The sequence below is a fragment of the Myripristis murdjan genome, chromosome 21, assembly GCF_902150065.1.
Source record: "Myripristis murdjan chromosome 21, fMyrMur1.1, whole genome shotgun sequence".
NCBI classification, from domain to species: Eukaryota; Metazoa; Chordata; class Actinopteri; order Holocentriformes; family Holocentridae; genus Myripristis; species Myripristis murdjan.
The window spans coordinates 27333421-27354006 of NC_044000.1; the positions used below are offsets into that span (position 1 = coordinate 27333421).

The 20586-nt window shown below is 40.1% G+C and overlaps 1 protein-coding gene and 1 gene segment (V, D, J or C); both read left to right on the top strand.

Moving 5' to 3' along the window:
• The first annotated feature begins 12128 nt into the window (after positions 1–12128).
• LOC115379504 (Ig kappa chain V region 3368-like) lies at positions 12129–12604 on the top strand. The segment is given in 2 exon segments: positions 12129–12177; positions 12306–12604. Coding segments are annotated over 2 exon segments (348 nt in total).
• A 2242-nt stretch (positions 12605–14846) lies between these two features.
• Positions 14847–18909, top strand: LOC115379505 (immunoglobulin kappa light chain-like). Its single transcript, XM_030080216.1, has 3 exons — positions 14847–15332; positions 16208–16353; positions 18434–18909. Exons 1-3 carry the CDS (start codon positions 14941–14943, stop codon positions 18757–18759), a joined length of 864 nt encoding a protein of 287 aa, XP_029936076.1. The 5' UTR covers positions 14847–14940; the 3' UTR covers positions 18760–18909.
• The last annotated feature ends 1677 nt before the right edge of the window (positions 18910–20586 follow it).

Here is a 20586-nt window from a genome sequence, read left to right on the forward strand (position 1 = left end):
CAGAGGGCTGTACTACGAAGCAGGTTTAGTGGGTTAGCGAGGTATGTTGAGTCTAAAGCCAGGCTTTCCTGTATCACGAAGGTGGCTCTCTTTTAACCCGGCTAGATCGCCATGGTAACTTATGCTTAACTCATAACTGGTCCCGACCAGGTTATGAGCTAAGTTTAACCCCGGCTCTAAAAGCGACGCTATCTCACCCAGGTGAAATCACAAAGTAATTTTTGTCCGGTGATTGGTGACACATATGCACAATGCAGGTATACTGTCAGTGGTGCACAGACTTCACGTTTGTTAGAAATAGTCCGCTAGCCTGATAGTGAACACAAAGCCTGGGGATGTTGAGCCTCCTTCGTAGTACAGCCCTCAGAAGCTCATAATTTAGCGATAATTTTTAGGTTGAGTTATAGTTGGTTATTTTTTCTAATTCTCTCTTAAATGTTTTAGGCTTAAGGTAACAGTTAATGTAGATTGTTGGGCCAGTTGGGTTTGAATCTTGGATGCTGTGACGTCGCTGACATCGTCTGGCGGTGGTTCTCTAAACATGGTAATGTTTTTTTTTATTATTATTATTTTATTTTTTAAGTGTTTTTATTCTAACACAGTATTGACTTAAATAAATCTACCGAGCCCTCTAATGAATATTTGAACAGAACATCTTAGATTAATATGGTATAAAACTAATTAGTTATGATTATTCTTTAGTGACTATAGATGTCTGTGTGTTTCAGGCTATGGAGTGTAAGGTGAGAGGAGCAGGCGCTGACATATGGATCTGGGAATTTATAATGGTGGATGAAGAGAAGTGGACTGTGTCAAAGGAGCTGACATTAGTGGCCTGGAGAGCACCATAGTCTTTTTTCCAGAGGGTGGCCAAGTTCTTGGTCTGCAGTTTTATTTATATTAAATGTTGCAATTGCTTTTTCTGTGATTGGACTGAAGAGGTTAACCCATGGTGTCAAACTGGTGCCATGGAGGGCCGAGAGGCTGCAGGTTTCCATTCCAACCGAAAGCTACAGCAGGTGATTTCACTGATCACCCCACCTCCAAGCAGAGAGAGGGGACTAATCAGTGAAATCACCTGGTGGAGTTTTCGGTTGGAATGAAAACCTGCAGCCTCTCAGCCCTCCATGGCACCAGTTTGACACCTCTGACCCATTTCTTCATGTGTTCCGTCATCCTGTTTGGTCTGTGGTGTAATACTATGTGATAATATACTTTGAATATAGCACTCTAACGTTTTATTTCATCATAAATACTGGCTAATATGCTTTGCACTGTTGAAATTGATGTATTTTGCACTGGTTATGTCCAGCTTTTTAGTAAAAATCTTGATATAGTGTTAACTATATGCATTAAACCTTTTTATATTTTATACAAACCTTCATCTTCTTTGGCTGCTTTTTCTTTGGATATATTGATTGATTGATTGATTGATTGATTGATAGTTTTATTAGCTTGTGATGAAAAACAGTTAATAACAGTAAAGCTTAAACAGTAAGTCATGCAACTTCTTTACATCAGAGTCCAAGGTAATCAATTCATCGTGATTTAGAGACATACAGTTGTTCTATGCTAAGCAATAAAATACATCGCTTATGCATGCATACTTTTAACTTTAATGTGGTGTAGCGTATAGATGAGACACAAACAGTATGAATGCCAATGTACATTTTATTTGAGCAATCATTTGAAATCGTAGGTAAAAGACACTCATATGATAAACCTACCCAGGTAACAACTGTGCTGTTGGAGTGAAAAGACGAGAATGCATGTCAACGTTATTACGTGGATGAATTATTGACATTAACCCCAACCCTTGACGGAAATAGCGTGAATTTTCGGTAATAATTGGCAACACAAAAGTAGCCCTACAATGTTAGGAATTAATTATTTAGTAGCCTATATTATACCTTTAGCGAGTTTGTGGGGAAAAAAATATATATTATACTTATTTTAAGTCATTTAAGAGCCGTCATTTTAGCCTTGTAGATTGTAAACTTCCTGGTTGTCAAGGAGACCCTGTTAGTAGCCCGGTACATTTGCCTGCTTAAAATGGTAAAGTTTAGATTGTTCGCGTTCGTTAATGTCCACGAGTCAAAGTGTAAACATTTGTTTACAGTGCTTGTAAGAATTTTATCTGTATAATGTGAAAAAATATTGTAGGGCGGGGAGTGGAGAAATACGAAATTCACAATTCCAGCCCTCGGCCCACGGCCTATCTGGTCTCGTCGGGAGCAAGACGCAAGACGGGGTGCGAGAAGAGTAGGAGCGGAGAGAGAGACTGTGGTGTGCGGAGCCGTGTGGACATCGAAAAGCGAAAAGCAGGAAAAATAGAGGACAGCAGAGAAATAATACTCGAAACGGAGTTTATTGAGGCCGATAGGAGTACTACCGAAGCGGTCGCAAAAGGACAATAAATATTAGAAAGTCCGTTCCGTCCATTAGCCGTTGTTAAGCTGCTAGCTGGTTGCTAACGCTAGCTTGGACTTGTCGGGACTTGTTGGGAATTTCCATTTTTCTTCAAGAAGCGAGGTAAATACCTTCCCGCTGTCAACTGTTTATGTCACTTTGGTTCATTTTAGAGTAAAAGCTAACTTGGCTACTGTAAATAGAGCAGAATTCATTGAAATCGCTTGAGTCTCACAAGGCTATATGTTTCGAATCTTCCCGATTCTACCAGGTGCCGCCATTTTGTGTTGTGTCCCGCCTATTCACAGAAATCGGTGAGAGCAACTGTCTTTTTTGAGCGATTCTCTGTTATTTCTGGTATTATTATTATTATTAGTTTGTACATGTAGCCAATTGGTTACAGTGTGGTTTAATATGCTATTGGATGTGCAAATGTCATTTTATTCTGCACTTCATGTACATATTGTTTTATTTCATTGACAGCTATGTAATTTAGAATTATATTTTGCTGTGTTAAAGGGCATGTACACTAAAAATGAAATATGTGCAGTGATGCATATTTGTTTTTTTCAATTTCATGTTAATGTAAATTACATGATATTAGATGATTGATAAGATTTCTCATATAGTTGATACTAATGAGATTTTCTCTGACCCTGTCTGTTGACAGGTCAGATTTTTTTTTTTTTTTTTGGTTGGATTGTTTTGTTTTATTTGTCTTAGAGGATCTTCCAGTGACGTAGATGGCAAGCCATTCCCCGTCAATCTAGAAGGAACAGATTTCAAGATACTACAGGATCACTGGACAGGTTCTGCTGCACTCTCCGGTGTGGTAGGCCCAGTATCAGCAGACACCCCCACACTCAGCACTTTATTCACCCCCTCTCCCCCAATCACCATCACACACATTTGCCCATATCCCTGGAACTCTGATCTGCCCAAACTTACCTGGACCTCTGAATTCATTTACTTTGCTCACCAACATTTTCTTGGACTCTGGACTTTCAACCAATTTACCCTTTCATTCATTGTGAATTTGTGGCTGAGTGGTAGGACATTCTCCTTTGATGGATGGTGTTGTGATTTATTTTGTGTATTTTGTTTTGATTATTTGAGATATTGGATTGGAACTGGATTATATTTAACTTGAATTTGGTTTGACACTGAATATTCAGGTTAAGAGGGTGCACCCAAGATAGAATTGAACCCAAAAATACATTTAGACCCGGGATATGATTGTTGCCTTTCTATAAGTCTGGTAGTAGACAGTTATTCACTGTTACATATACTGTGTTTACTATATTGTATAATTGTATTTTCATGTCTTTTTTTTTTTTTTTTTAATACATACCTGTAAAAGGTTTACAGGTTCATGGACAATAGACTTGTTTTTGTTGGTTTATGGTTCATGTTCATGTTTATGGTTTATGGTTCATTCAGTTCAGTTTTGAAATATCTGTATTGGATCTAAAATGTTTTTAAGAAATAAAGATGAATATTAAAAGCCTGTTTTGTCATTTTTTAAAAAAGTAATTCAGTTATTTAAATTTTGATCAGCTAAAATCATCAGATGATGGTTGAATCCATGTTGATTCAGTAACATTGTTTCAATGTATAATCAACTAAAATTTGAATGTAGATTGCCATTTAGATGATGGTTGAAACAACATTGATTAAGTGTTAGCTGTGGTTGAAAATCAAACATTGATTCAATGTAAAACCGAGAGGACACTTTTTGTACAATTTCAATGTTGGGCGTCAATGTTGATTCAATGTTCCTGCCTGACCACATTTCAACATTGTTTCAATCAAATTTTGCTATCTGGGAGGACATAGGCCTGGAGGGGACAGATGATTGGCTGAAACACAACAAAGACATGCAACACGGGGGCGGGGCTAATGAGACAATGCAGGGCAAGTGTGAGGACAAACAACCTGACAAGACTATGGAGGAACAATAGGGACAAAATGAACACAGCAGACTAAAATACAATAAACATTATAGCTGCTGCGCAGCAATGGTTGGGGCCAGGCAATTTTAGGCAATTCTGAGCAACAAGTAGAGAATAGGAAGATGAAAATGTGGCAGCAAGAGGTACTGTAAACCTGTACTGGTATGTCAATTAATCATTAAACTTATAACTATAGATCTTTCATCCCAAATCAAAATCCGACAACGCCACCCCAGGAATTGCACCTGGAGAATTGAGATGACCTCTGTTAACACCAATGACAGAGTAGGCACACAAGTTCCTTATACTGACAAAGCATGAGACGTGGTTCCATCCAAAAATAATTTCTTTATTACACATTAAAAGTTTTGTACAATAAAATGTATAATAGTGGACCAAGAGAAAACAAAACAAAACAAAAAAATAATAAAACTATTCAGAATAAGAAAATAATTCAAACAAAAAAAAAAAAAAAAAGGGAAAAGGAGGTCCCTTCAGGGCTGAGGCCCTACCAGTGTGGCTGATCAGGGAGGACCAGGAGGAAGCCCAGAGGAGTCACCCCACTCACACGTGCACAGCTCAGCAATGACGCACACACACTTCAAGTAGACACTCAAACCGGGGAGGTGACAGCACAGCAAACCAAGGAGGGACACCACCACCTGACCACACCCGTCCACCACTGTCAGCCCTCAGCTGTTGAAGGACAAGAGAATCAAAATTAGGAGGGGATGCACTCAAATAAATCAATCTAACCAACACTAATAAAACAAAACAAAAATTTAACACAATATATGTACACAAAGAAACCAAATTGCAAATTAATTCAGAAAATAAATCCAAAAAAACAGTCAAATAAATTTACAAGGGAAACAACTTTAAGAAAATAAATCCCTTAGTCGCACAGTTAGTCCAAGTTAACCCAGTGCCTGTGGGAAGGAGCCACACAACAAGGCGACCCAGTGGTGGAGAATGGCCGTAGTGCCGGAGCGAACCACAGCCGAGGGGAGCAGGCGGAGCGTACACAGTCACACAGGCTCTAGTACGCACCCAAAGCACAGCCACGCGGTATCAGATAGTAGCACTTGAGGCGGAGCACAGCCCAACGAGATCAGATAGTAGCACTTGAGGTGGAGTAGTTGCAGAAAAGCCAGCGACTTTTCCGTACGACAGGTCAGTAAAGCAAGGTTCAGTAAAGCAACTTCAGCGAAGCAAAGCAAAGCAGCTTCAGCATGATAAAGCAAAGCTAAGCAAAGCAAAGCGAAGCAAAGCGAAGCAAAGCAGCAGTAATTCCAGCGGTCATTTAGCTGTTCAAAACAGCGGCACCAGTCCGTCATCCCAGGCAGCATCTATAATAAAAACGGACATTAACACATGCTAAACATGATAAACTAACACTAACATGCTAACACACACACACACACACACACACACACACACACAGACCAAACGCACATGCTACATGATAAGCTAACGCTAACATGCTAACACCTGCACACCAAACCAAACGACCCACTAGAAAAGCAGTGCGCGCACACTCATGCCAGATGAGCGAGGGGACCCAGCACGGACGGACCCCTAGAAGGCAAGAGTGTCTAATAAATAACAGCGACATAAAATACTGAGCAAACTACGACGAAATCGGCAGCTACAAACATACCTGAGCGAGAGCAGCACAGGTACGACCCAGCAGCGAGGCAAACAGGAAGTGAAGCGCCGTGGGCATTAAAGAGCAAATAACGTCAAGATGGTAAGCCCCTCTCCTTTATACTAAATTGACCCCCAGCGATTGGCCAATGAGCCAGGCAATCTGGACACCAACAAATTCAGCTGGCACAACACATACTGCCACAAAAAGAAAAGTGGTATTCTTATGTGCATTTTGCATCATTTGAGACTTGAACTCACAGTTTCTGGCATGAAGGACAAGGCTTTATCTCACTGAGCTAACTGACAAGTGTCAGCTCATTTGAGGCTTCACAAATTGACTAAGCCAGTCACATAATAGCAGCCGCCTATGCATGGAAAGGCAGATTTCAGGCAAAAAAAAAAGAAAAAGAAAAAAAAAGTCATCAAGACAAAAATCTGACAGTTATGATCTGGCATGGGACTGGATCTTTGCGCAAAGTCTGGTGAGTTTTCGCACATGGGAATGTTGCACAAGCTGAGGCTTGAACTCACAATCGTCGACACCAAGGACTGGCCTCTATCTCACTGAGCTAAAACTTCACATGTAGCTTCACAAACTGACTGAGCCAATCACTGACGTGCAGGACAGCAGCAATCCATGCATGGAAAGGCAGATTTTAAACAGCTGTCAAAAATTTAGTTTTTAAGACAAAAATCTGAAAATACACATATTGCATCTAGACAACATGGAGATGTTGATCATTTGTTTTCAACAATGATTGATTTGCTCCATAAGTTAAAAACTGATGTTTAAAATGCCATTCTTGCATTGACTCCAATTGTTCACATGAGAGCAAAATTCAAAATGCTGTCAAAAATTCAGTTTTTGAGATACAATTCTGAAATTTGCCACACATCATCGACCATGACTCTAGAATTTTGTCATTTCTTTTCATGAACATTGAAGATTTATTTAGCAAGAATTTGCATGTATTTGTTTACAGTACCGTTTACAGTCAAACATTTTGATGCACTGTAGGCTCAATTTTTGATAAATCAAAAATCTGAGAAACAACATTTGTGTAGGACAGTCTGAAGATGCTCTGTAGCAAGTTTGGTGTCAATTGAGCAAAAATTGTGGGAGGAGATAGGTTTAAGAAGTTTTACAGTTTTTGAAAAAAACAGAGTGATGGACTAATTTTCAATAGGTTCAAGTGCACAAAAGTTTCTTCAATATTGAGGCTACAACACGTGTTATGAATTTTCAAAGTTTTGAACTTTAATGGTAAATGGACTGCATTTCTATAGCGCTTTTCTAGTCTACTGACCACTCAAAGCGCTTTACAATGTTTTTGCCTCACATTCACCCATTCACACACACATTCACACACTGACGGCAGACGCTGGTAGCCTTATGTTACAAAATGAGAAATTAGCAATTTAAAAAAAAGCATGTCATTGAAACTCATATATAACTAGAGGATTGTGCAGTTTCTGGGGAAACTGCGTGGGCAAGCTGGAAGAGTAACCGCGGTGCGCGGTTTCCGAGCAGAAAATAAAATGTATCATGAGAAAGGTAACGCTTTGGGCTTTCAAACGGTGTCAAAATTATTTTCCAACTCCCAAAAATGCCCGAGAAACGGCGAGTTGAAAAAGTGTGTGTTTCTGCTTCTCTCCTGAGACTTTGCATTCCAGATATAATGGGAGTCTATGGGGGAGAGAGCTGGCACTCCTGCCTCGTTAAGGGTCACAGTGTAAAAACTTTAAGCTACTTTGCTTTTGTATTTACATTTTTCAAAGCACAACTATTTTTCCTACAATTTGATCCCAAATTTATGCATGTGGAGTGAAAATTGTGGCCAGCAGAGCAAGTTTAAGACAAAAGTTTTAGGCGATTTTTCAGGGCTGCTCCACTCTAGCCGCTCAGGAATGCCAGGAATGCCACTCTAGCTCAACTCCATTAGTGTGTATTGCGTCTGGAATTCCGACTTCAAACTGGAATTGCGGAAAAACGGAATGTCGGATCGGTCTGAAAATGGAAACCCTGCTTCTTCTCAATAAGACGCACGTTTTTCGTATTTGGTGCGTGGACGCAGGTCCAAAGCTCTGGGCCCTGGAGTTTTGGCCATTCATTTCCTATGGCCGAAATTTTCAGGAAAATTGGAATTTTGAGAATTCCGTGAGTCGGATTCCTTATAAAAGTAATAGCACACTATTCCCAATCGGGCCGCACATTTTCCCAATTCATTGTGTGGGCCTAAAATGAAAGCTGTAGGAGGAGTTACGGTCCAAAAAAACGGGGTAAAGAAAGAAATCCAAAAGTCGAATAACGTAAGTGTGCAAGCAAACAGCTTGCCCACTAACAAGCAAACAGCTTGCCCACTAATTAAGAAATAATGTGTCTACAAGATAACTGTGATGAAGCATTTAATGACAGGCTGCCTGCCACATCATTTGCTCTGCAGAGTGCAGGTCCAGCTCTCACAAAGCAGGAAGTCATTTGCATTGCAAGGCCACTCAATGCAGCCCAGTGTTTGCCAGTGCTTATAGCCTGATGAATGAGACACCTCCTCACTCCCGTAACTGTCTGTGAAAACATCCAACAGCCAAGATGGTTTTCAAGATTCAAGATTCAAACAACTTTATTGGTCCCAAAGGGCAATTCATTTGTAGCTTGTTCCATCCACAGATTAGAAACACCACAAGAAACACCATTCATTCATATCAACAATAAGCTTCAGATCAGCATCATATGTCACAGGGAGTCTGTTGGCATAGTCGAGCACATTTGCATAACAGCACAGGTCACAGGTTCTACTAGCGGCTGCTATAAGAGTTGAGTAGGCTGATGGCCGAGGGAATGAAGTACTTGGCATAGCAGTTTGTTTTCCTGGGAGGCGCCAAATACCTCTGCCCAGAGGGCATTAGCTCAAACGCACTAGCTAGCACATGGTCTGGTTGGCCAATAATCCTTTTTGCCTTCTGGGCCACCTGTTTCTCCCAGAGGGAGCCCAAATCCCTCTGCCTCACTCCAATAACCTTGGAGCAAACCTTCACTATTCCATTGAGACTGTTTTTGTCCTTCAAAGACAGGCCACTGTACCAACAAATGAACGAAAAAGTTAAAAGGCTTTCAATAAAAGATTGGTAGAACCTGCATAGGATGGTGTCACAGACATCAAAGGAGTTCAGTTTCCTCAATAGATGGACTCTTTGTTGCCCCCGCTCAACAATAGATAAGATAAGATATTCCTTTATTAGTCCCATGGTGGGGGGGTTGTTGAGGTGCTGGGAATGTGCATTATAGTGCAGTCAGTGCAGTCCTGGAGAGTGTGTGGTCTACTGGGAGCACTGGTTGTTATAGAGTCTGACGGCTGCAGGAAGGAAGGACCTGCGATAGCGTTCCTTCACACACTTTGGGTGAAGCAGTCTGTCGCTGAAGGAGCTCTCCAGAGCAGTTAAAGTGTCCTGCAGGGGATGGGAGTCATTCACAATCATGGATGACAGCTTAGCCATCATCCTCCTCTCACCCACCACCTCCACTGAGTCGAGGGGGCATCCCAGGACAGAGCTGGCCTTCCTGATCAGTTTATCAAGTCTCTTTCTGTCAGCCGTCGAGATGCTGCTCCCCCAGCAGTGTTTGCATCAAACCTGAGTTTTGAGTCGAAAACTGTGCCTAGATACTTGTATGTGTTGACTAATTGTACCTCCTCGCCATGAACAATGCTGGCCTTTGGTTCATTGCGAGTGGTACTAAAGTCGACAATCATCTCCTTTGTTTTTTATACATTCAAGTCAAGGTAGTTATCATCAGACTATTTGACAAAGAATGGTAATACCTGGCCATGGTCATACTCCTCTCCCTGCAGAAGAGACAGTAGGGCGGTGTCATCTGAGAACTTGACGAAGTAGCTGCCCTCCTGCGGGCTCCTGCAGCTGTCTGTATACATGATGAACAGCAGGGGGGATAAGACGCAGCCCTGCGGCGAACCTGTACTTGAGACCACCCTGGTGGACATGTGTCCATTTACTGACACCTGCTGGATCCTGTCAGTTAGAAAATCTAAAAACAACCTTAAAAGCTGGTCAGGTAAATTAAAGTCGTTCAATCAAAATGTGAAGCTGCATTTTGATGAATGCTGAGGAGAAATCAACGAATAGCAGTCTTGCATGGGCTTTGGGTTTCTTGAGATGTTTAAGAATGCAGTCTAAGATAAAGAGTTTTGCATCCTCAACTCCTTTGCCAGCTTGGTAAGCAAACTGTAGGGGATCTAGCTTGCCGTCAATCAAGGGCAGGGTCATGTCTTTAAGAATCCTTTCAAATATTTTCATAACCAAGGATGTAAGTGCTACAGGTCTGAACTCTTTTAGCTCCTTAGAGCTTTTTAGTTTGGGGATAGGAATTATTGTGGATGTTTTCCAGATTTTAGGTATCTGGCCTGACTCTGTGCACTTCTGGAAAAGGTTAGTGAAGACCCCACTGAGCTGATCTGCACAGTATCTTAGAGTGCCTCCACAAATGGCATCGGGATCTGCAGCCTTCCTTATGTTCAACTTCTTAAGAAGTGCAGTTACACATTCCCGTGATATCACAATGTCATTTAGAGATACTAGGGAGCCTCTCAGCCTAGAGATATCCTCAGAGAACTCAGTTCTTTCAAACCGAGAGAAATGAGAGTTAAATGTGTTAGGCAGGTCTGAGTCCTCGACACCATTTACCCTGATAGCTTGTTTACATTCATTTCTACCTTGTTTAATGGAAGCCATAGTATTAATCCCCTGCCAAGCTTGTCTGAGATCCCCACTAGTGTACTGCCTTTCAGTCTTCTCCGTACTGATTGCATGTTAGATAGAAGGATTGTCGGGAGTACAGGGAGCTTCCTGCGGTTGCTCAGGCCCATACTCTTGAATCTCCGGCAAATTCCACCCCGTCTCCCTCTTTTCTGACGCTTCAGCCGTGCTTCTTCCTTGGATCTGCAGATCTCCTTTGGAATGTTTGTTGGGACAACCCCATTTGATGTGGGTTGTAGAGATAGGAGAAATTCCAGAGCGAGGGTTATTCTCCGAGGGGTAATTCCGTGGTGTTCACTCATGCCATATCCGTGACAGTAGTAAAAGTGCAGAGTGCATAAAAGTGCACATAAAAGTGCAAAATATTGCACAAACGTCCCCATCGTGTGTAATCGTGATCTTTAGAACTTGGCATACAATTTCTCATTCATCCAACGTTAAAAAACACATTAAAAAACGATAAAAAAAGCAGACAAACAGACAAGACGGTTTGGGCTACTCGAGTTGCACGCTGTGGAGCACTCCAGTCCACCTTGGGTGGACTATTCCTTTAACAAAGGTAACAAACAAGGGTGTGTTCTGTGTTATTTGTACACATTGGCATTGGCATCAAAGCCATTTTCTTGCCTGCTCAGAGACACACAGATACAACACAGAAACACTTCAGACTAAATCTCACATTATGCAGACAATGTGCTGTCATATAAAACCAACCATAAAGATAGTGTTCAAAACTTTCTCACCATTTGGGTCACATTGTATTCCTACCACAATAATAAACTCACTAGCTGGCTATGTCAGCTTCTTTATAAGATTGCATCAGACAAGTTCACATATTTCAAAACATTTAAACATTTAAATATTACTTTCTGTGGAGAGGGAACTTCCCTGAACACTTATCCACACTTCAGTCAAACACTATCCTTCAGGAGACACTTTTAATGACACTTCTGTGCAGAGTCATTGCTGTGAAAAATGAACAGCTGACTGCCAGTTGATCACTGTCTCAGTGTTCCTGACTGTCCACATTTAGAAGCCTTCCCTTTCTGCAGTGTGTTGCTCAGCCATGAAATCAGTCCAGTAAGGTTCAGTATTATGCACCTGGTTCTTATATTTACAAAAAAGTTTACCAGAGACATTACAAATTCCGACAATGTTGTCATACATAGCACATAGTTTAAGATCTGAGTGGTGTGTCTCAGGGCTGAGCAGGCCCCAGCAGCCAGTCGACTCTTCATTTGCATGGAGAGGAAGCATTGCATCAGCTCTCCTCTGGGGTTTATAGCTGAAAGCTCAACAGTTTTTCCTCAGTGATGCAGATCAGACCAGAATAACAAGAAGATCAGAATGTCTTTCATCTGCATCTGCGTCTTGGCCGTCACTTTCTTCACCCAAGGTGAGACATCATTCCAATCACTGATCATTCCAGTGTTTTTCCATCCATAATCTGTCAGAGTGACAGGATGAGTCTCAGCTCATATCAGTGGGAAGGTTGACTTGATGTTCTTGTGTTGTGTATTTCAGGGTGTACAGCAGCCATTTTGGTGACCCAGACTCCAGAATCACTGATCATTCAGCCGGGAGATTCTGCCACCATCAGCTGTAAAACCGGTTGCACCATTGGTGATGACTTAGCCTGGTACCATCAGAAACCAGGAGGGCCTCCTAAATTCATCATGACTTTTGATGGTGGTTTTACTAAAGGTCGATACCAAGGCAGTGGATCAAATTATGATTTCAATCTGACCATCAGTAACATCCAGGCAGAGGATGCAGGAGGTTATTACTGTCAGCAGCATTACACAGCACCAGTCACACAGTGAAAACCAGCCTAACAAAAACCTCCCTCAGTGAAAGAGGAAGTGACTCTACCAGCTTGGAGATCCGACACAAAAGATTCATTGACGTTTGGTTTAACTTGCATATATTCTGTACTTAATGAATTTATTTTACATATTAGTTGTAACAAGGATTTCAGCATAGTCAGGATAATGTTATATTTTTCAATATGTTTTAATTGTTTCAAGCGCTGTTGCATCTCTGTCATGACATGAGTTATGGGTTTTTGTTGCTTTCTTATCTGGTCCTCTTTTCAGCATTATTGTTATTTGTATTGTTTTTATTATAATTATTATTGCTATTGTTGTTAGCTGTCATTTATTTTTCATTTCAAGATTTTTACCTATTTATTTTATTTTCACCTCCCCATTTATTCATGATGACAAAGTTTGTTTAGTAATTAAGTATGTTGTAAGTGTAACTGAAACCAATAAATAATAATAACAAATAATATTGGATTTTAAAATACCACCGTGCACCAAAAGGAAAACAAGGTACATTACAAAGAACCCCTTGTTGTTATGAATTATTTTATATCTCACAGATGTCCATTTCTCACATTTGGTGTGTTGTCCATCATCAACAAAGGTTGCAACTTAAATTTTAAAGGAAATTTGATCTGGCCAAAACACAATTTGATGGAGGAGAATGAATACACAAACCCAACAGCAAAAACACTTGTACAGCTATAATAAAACATTATCACCCAAATCCAACCTTCAAGGAGTACCCATAACACATTATTTTTGTATCAAGTGCCGACTGTGCTTCAACCTCCAGTGAAGAAACCTTAACTCACAAACCTCCATGAACCTAATTTTTTTTTCACTGCATTACAGATGACTGGTGTTTTTGAAATAGGCTGTGATTTTATCATAAAGGTCTATGAGTAAAGATTTCTTCATTAGTGGTTGAAGCACATGATGAGTACTCATTTTTAGTGGACTGTTCCTTTAACAGAGGTAATAGAAAAAGGTGCGCTCTGTCTTATTTGTAGACATTGACATGGGCAATAGAGCCGCTTGCTTCAAGTTTCACACTCCTCAGACACTCCTACTCAGAGACACAGAGATACAAAACAAACACTTCAGACTAAATCTCACATTATATAGATGATGTCCTGTTTTGAAAACATTTTGAAACATTTACAAAACAAAGTCATTGTTGTAAAATATGAACTGCCAGTCGGCCCCATCTCAGTGCTCCTGATTCTGTCCAGATTTTGAAGCCCTCTCTTGCTGCAGCATATTGCTCAGCTGCAAAATAAACCAGAGAGGTTCAGTATTATGCACCCTGTTCTTCTTTGCAGTTGGGAGAGACCCAACAGCAAAGATTCAACATTCAGCACTTTGCTGATGCTTTATTTTTTCTACTCATATCGGCTTCATCAAATATATGCTACTATGAGTACTACTAATACTAATAATAGTTTGCTCATCTGTCTATATTTATTTTCCACCCCAAGTTCCCTGCGTGTAACATGTACTGGGGCTTAATTCTGATCGCAGCGACGGGGGGTTTGGATCTGTCCTCAAGTCGTTTGCTGCATGTCATACCCCCTCTCTCCCCTGCCTTTCCTGTCTATCTCCACGGTGACAGTCAAATAAAGCAGAAAATGCAGCAAAATGATCTTTTAAAAAAAATGAACACCAGATTTTTACTTTGTGAGGAAGTAAAAATAATATTTCTTATAAATGTAAATTGAAATACCAATAGTAATTTTATGATTAAGTAGCTTTATGTAACAAAATGAGAAATTAGCAATTTAAAAAAAAATAATTTCATTGAAACTCGTCCATAATTAAAGACAAAAATAATGTGCGTACAAGATAATTGTGATGAAGCATTTAATGGCAGACTGCTTGCCACATCATTTGCTCTCCAGAGTGCAGGTCCAGTTCTCACAAAGCAGGAAGTCATTTGCATTGCAAGGCCACTCAACGCAGCCCAGTGTTTGTCAGTGCTTATAGCCTGATGAATGAGACGCCTCCTCACTCCTGTAACTGTTTGTGAAAACGTCCAACAGCCAAGATGCTTTTGCTCTTCACTCTTGCACTGATCCTTTTCAGTCAAGGTGAGATCAGAAAAGTAAAAAATGAATAGATTTGAGTAACATTTTCTAATGTGATCACCCTGTCATCATTTAGGAGCAGGATCTCTGAGAAGGACCACATGATGAAAATGTTTTTATTAGTAGTGTGAATGATTTGGTGGTTATGGCTGTAATCTTTTGTGGTCACCAATTGTCTTCTTTAGGGCCACAAAAAAATTATCCATGTGGATTAGCCTTAATACCGTCAATAGCAAAACTGAACTGTGAATGATTTGGTGGTTATGGGTGTCATGTTTTATGGACACAAATTGTCTTTCAGGATCCAGAGGGCAGTACACTGTGACTCAGACTCCTACAAAAACTACAGTCACAGCAGGACAGATCGTGACGCTCAACTGTAAAACTAGTGCTAATGTGGATGGTGACTGTAGTTCATCACGTAACCAGCAGTGCCAAGCCTGGTACCTCCAGAAACCTGAGAACACACCTAAAGCTCTCACTGGTGTAGGAAACAGCCGCTTGTCAGGAACTCCATCTCGGTTCAGTGCCGCTGGATCTGGCAGAGACTTCACCCTGACCATCACAGGAGTCCAGGCTGAAGATGCAGGAGTTTACCACTGCTGGACTGATAGCTGTGTTCATGGCTGTGCAATCACACAGTGACAGAGAACTGTACAAAAACCTCCCTCTGCCTGCCTGCACAGTGACTGCAGTCTGGCTTTGGAACCAATTGGGAATTACTGACGTTAAAGGGGACGGGAAACAGAAAATATTCGCTACCTTCTTCAATTTTGTAAAGAAGATCGCTTGGGGAATTAAAACTTCAGCCCAGCTGATGGAAACACAGATAACTCACATTCTGCAACATTTCCAAGGCTCATTTCAAATTCCTGGATGGAAACACAACTGGACCCACCATCTTATTATCTGTGATATTGTATCCATTATCCATTTTTGGCTCCTTTTTTTTCTTATGGAATTAAAGTTTGGGCATCAATTATTCAGACGCTGTTCTGGAAGAACAAGAACACACGTCTTTGTGTCTTCTGCCATAGAGGCGACTATGGCTTCTAACTACCCATTTCTTATTCTTCTGTTTATTCCCATCACACTGGAGTGTAAAACATATTGCAACCTGTGCAGAGGAGGATTTTTCCCAAGAAAGAGCCCACAGGTATGTAACAGCTGGATCCCTGCTGTGGTCTGTCACTGAGGAGCCAAACGCACAGTAACTTATTTATGTAAAAAAAATAATGTGGATTTCTACTTTAATCCTTTCTGGCCTGGGTTTCATTTCAATTCTTTTGTTCATAAGATTAGATTCTTGGTTTAAAAAAAATAGTTTAAACCAGCTCAGCTTTTATCCTCCTGCAGCTTCATGGCATTTGTGAAGAAGCCACTCGCTAAAGTCCCAGATCTGATCCGACTGCGATTTCCATGAAGCCTGTGAGGATTTGAACTTGGAGTTTTCTGGATCTCTCTTCCTCAGTGACTCAACAAAAAGGTAATAATATAAAATAAGTCATTTCTGTAGCGATGAGTTGTCTATTCAGTTCAGTTTGCGGCGGCTGAACAGACGGCAAGGTCGTCCATGCGGAACGGAGGTTTTTGTACGACGGTTTAACCAGGCTGCATCACTGTGGTACACTTTCGGTGGCGGCACCAAACTCATCGTCAAAAGTAAGTCTCCAGTTTCTCTCTTTCTTGCCTTTACCGTTTTCTGAGGTTGTCAGGTTGCACAAAAATATATTCCAAGAGGTTTTACTTGTAAAATCTGTATTTTGAAAATAAAAGTGAGATGAAAACCCCAGAGGGTCTGGAGCCTGGTGGTCTCATAGTCCTGTAGATTTCTGATTCTGTAGTCTTATGGTTAGTACAGTACAGTACAATATAGTAGAATATTATGGTGGTAAACCATAAATCAGGCCAAAATGAATGTTCATGTTTGTTGCACAAAGGATAATGACATATCCTGTGTACTGAAAAAATGTAAAAGTACTTCATGTTAAACTGGACAGACTAGAGTTTTAGATTTGTATCAGAAAATGTTTAAAGTTCTTAAAATGCCAAATGACTCATTTTAGAGTCGACTGCCTAATTTATTCAAACTCAGTGTTTTATTTGACCATTTTTATTTAATATAATAATATAATTAGTGAAAAAAACATTTCAGTCTGTTAATTTGGTAAATATGTTTAGAAATATAAATTCTTTGAAAAATTGTGACCTGACTTTTTAAAATGAATATTTTCTATGGTTAGCTAATAAATTGTCTGACAGTGAACAACTGCTTTTAGTTGTATAACTGAAAAGTTATGACATAAAACTATTGTAACACTAAACTCAGTAAATCTCTTAAAATATTAACACAACTTAATAATTTGAGAAAACCTATGGAATCCTCATTTTTAGTGTATTATGGTGTCTATTTTTATACATCAATATGAGAAATAATCTCATAGATTATACAATATATATCATATATGATCAGATCTTTGTTGCCCCCAGTAATTTTGATTTTTCCTACCTGAAAGACAAATTGTCAAACCAACAAAAAAAAAAAAGAACAAATAAATAACAATTAGCATTAAGAGGGTTCTACAAGTAATATATATATATATATATATATATATATATATATACAGTATACAGTACTGATAGAATATTATGCAGTATATATGGAAGATGATACAGTGAGGTACATTTATCTATACTGTAAAAAATGTGTTCATTAATTTAATTTAATATAATCTAGTAAAGTTATAAATAAATGCCTGGGAAGTAAAATATATGACAGACTTTACAGACAGACTTTATCAGTTTGTGTACATGGCGTTTCAGAGGCAGTCTGAGGAAACTTGGTCTGCAAACTCATCTTTTAACACTCAGCTGACTCCATTTATCATGTAATTACCACCTTGTTTTCTGTAGCACTCATCACAAAATACAATTTATAAAGTGTTTCACATAAAAGCAAAACAATTTGCTCAACACATGAAAATAAATAAAATAAAACAAGTGCACAGAACAAATAAACAAATCATAAAATAAAAATAATAAAAATGAATGGTTGTAAGAAATCAGCTTGTTGTATAAAAAGTGTTGTTTAAATGCGGCTCACAATTTACAACTTTTTATTCTTCTCAATTATTCTCAATTCTTACAGTTATTACCAGTAGTAATAGTAAAAGTAGTAAACTTTTTTCTTATATTTTTTCTCATATGCTTTGTATTGATGCACTTTTTTGTTATGAGCCTACTGTAATTGTAATTTGTTATATTTAATTTTTCTAAGATTTATATTTCTCTCTTCTTGTGTTGTTAGGTATAATTTGTGCAGCCTATCTATCTATCTATCTAGTAAGTTAGTTGTAGTAACTGTGGTAGCTGTAATATTGTCATTACAATTGAAAGTAGTATTATTAGTGATAAATCTATCATTATTCATTAATATTAATAGTTGTAACTTTGCTAATGATTAATATTAACAGTGGTTGCAAAAGTATTGGTGTTTTTGTAATATTTAATTGTAACAGAAGAGCAGAAGAATTACTCTTGGTATTAACACACTGCCTATGTAATATTATTAATATTAACACACTGCCTATATAACATTGTTAACATACTGCTTGCCAATGTAATACTGCTAACATATCATCAGTATCTTGGCATGTCTGCTGCTCTCTCAAGAGAGTTTCAGAGTAAAAGCCTCACTTTGCTCACAGTAAATACTGACCGTGTTGCTGTGTCCTCCCTGCAGCCGGCGTCTCGGTGCCGCCGTCGCTCGCTCTCCTCCCGCCATCGGCTAAGCAGCTGAAGGACGAGTCCACGGCCACGCTGGTGTGCCTGCTGAGCGGCTACTCGCCACAGGGGGCGACAGTGAGCTGGACGGTGGACGGCAGGGCGGTGACAAACGGCGTCGTGACCGGAGAAGAGGTGGAGAAGGACGGCGGGAAGTCGGCCCGCAGCAGCACGTTGACCCTGAGCAAGGCACTGTGGGAGCAGGGCGAGCTGTACTCGTGCAAGGCGTCGCACGACGGCAGGGAGACGGCGGCCGAGCTCAGGAGAACCGAGTGCCGTGTGTGACCTGACGCCCGGCCCAGAACGCCGCATGCCCGCTTCTTGTCATGCCTCGTTTCTAAAACACTTTATTCTGAAATTCTGTTCGCTTCATTTCCTGATGCTTTAGTGCCCGTCTGTTGTTCTGATGGAAATAAAAAATAATATTCTGTTGATTACATGACGTCATCGCTGTTGTTCATACACACACAACACACTCCGTAAACACAGTGAGGCACATGGTGACCTTTGACCCGGAGCCAAACAGTTCAAAAGTTCAGTTCAGTTCTCTCAATCACAGAAACATAAATAATATAAATATGAAAAATAATAAACTGTTTATGATGCAACTCTCACGGCACGCAGCTCAAAGTGTGTTACACAGCAAACGGAAATTTAAGAGGAATAAAAACATTAAAACAATAAGCAGATGATAAATGAGGTCATGACTCCCAGCTGATGTTTGGTCACTGAAGCGGCTGGAAACCAACGCTGGTTATTATCTGCACATACAAATAAATATCATTAACAGGCCGGTTGAGTTTTACATAAAGAGACTGTCCCAAATCATATTTTATTATTTATTTGACTCTTATCAGGACACTTTGATAAAGCATTGAGGTCGACAGAAGAACGAGCCTGATGTTAAGGAGAGTCGGGGTCAAAGGTCACAGTGACGATACAATCCTGGTAAAATACCTGCAGAACAAATGGTGGATCTTTCATATGTAAAATGCAACTCAGAGTGTTATACACAATAAAAGGAAGCAAAAAAAGAGTAAGACATTACACAAGAAAATGATAAATGACTGGTTTTGCTGAGATCGTGATGAACTTTCTCCTTGCTGATGTTTCGTCACTGAAGCGGCTGAAACTCATTCATTCATTCATCTTCTAAACCGCTTATCCTCACTAGGGTCGCGGGGGGGTGCTGGAGCCTATCCCAGTGGCTGAAACTGTGATGCATAAAATAATGCAGGTTGTTTATTTATTTATTAGGATTAGGACATTAACAGGCCAGGTGAGTTTAGCATAAAGACACTGGCCTGAGTCTGTCCCAAATCATATTTTATCATTTCATGTAACTCTTGTGAAAGAAAAGAAAAAACACTTGCTTTGAGGTCGACAGGAGGACAAACAAGAAGCAGGAAACATTTTGTTATGGAGAGCCTATGTGTTTTTGAAATTGTTTGCCGACCTTAATGGAAGGAGATGTTTATGAAATGTGTGTGTGAGTGTGTGTGTGACATTTTGGAACTAAATGCATCCGATCTGTTGTGAAGCTCACATCGAGCTCACGGAGGCTCTCTGCAGAGAAACCATGAAGAGAAAGAAAAGTTTTGCTGTTTTTTTACCTGCTGCAGCATCTTTGGATCTTTAGATCTTTAGAAAAACAACTGAAGGCCACTGAGAAACATCCAGATGCCTCTTTAAAAAAAAAAAAAAAAAAAAAAAGGTTTCTGGCTCGCTCTGCCCCTCTGGGGCTCTGAGGCGGGTCATTTCTGAAAGGTTTGTGGTGTGAAACAGCAGCTGCAGTCCTCTGGGAGCGGCTGAACATCTGCTGCCGGCTGCCGCTCTATTCTGGGACCGAGACGAAACCCAACGCACCCCGAACATGCAAATGTCAGCCAGCAGGGGAACCTCGGTGCTGTGAGGACCGCCACGCTCCCAACGCCAAAACAAACCGCTCCGCTCTCAGGTGCTCAATCTTTTTCCAGGAACTGCAGGGAGCAGCGGAGCCTGACCATGCAAACCACCACAGCTCTGCCGAGACACTCTGGAGGATAAAACTAAATCTTACTTTGCTCAATATTGCTTTAAAAACACTTTGTTTAATTTAGCATGATTTAATAA

What these genes read in the sequence shown, in the direction of transcription:
- LOC115379505 (XM_030080216.1), top strand. Translation starts at nt 14,941, where the DNA reads ATGATTTGGTGGTTATGGGTGTCATGTTTTATGGACACAAATTGTCTT. An exon ending in CATGGCTGTGCAATCACACA is followed by an intron (nt 15,333 to 16,207) that starts GTGACAGAGAAC and finishes TCATTTCTGTAG; the next exon opens with CGATGAGTTGTCTATTCAGT. An exon ending in CACCAAACTCATCGTCAAAA is followed by an intron (nt 16,354 to 18,433) that starts GTAAGTCTCCAG and finishes TCCTCCCTGCAG; the next exon opens with CCGGCGTCTCGGTGCCGCCG.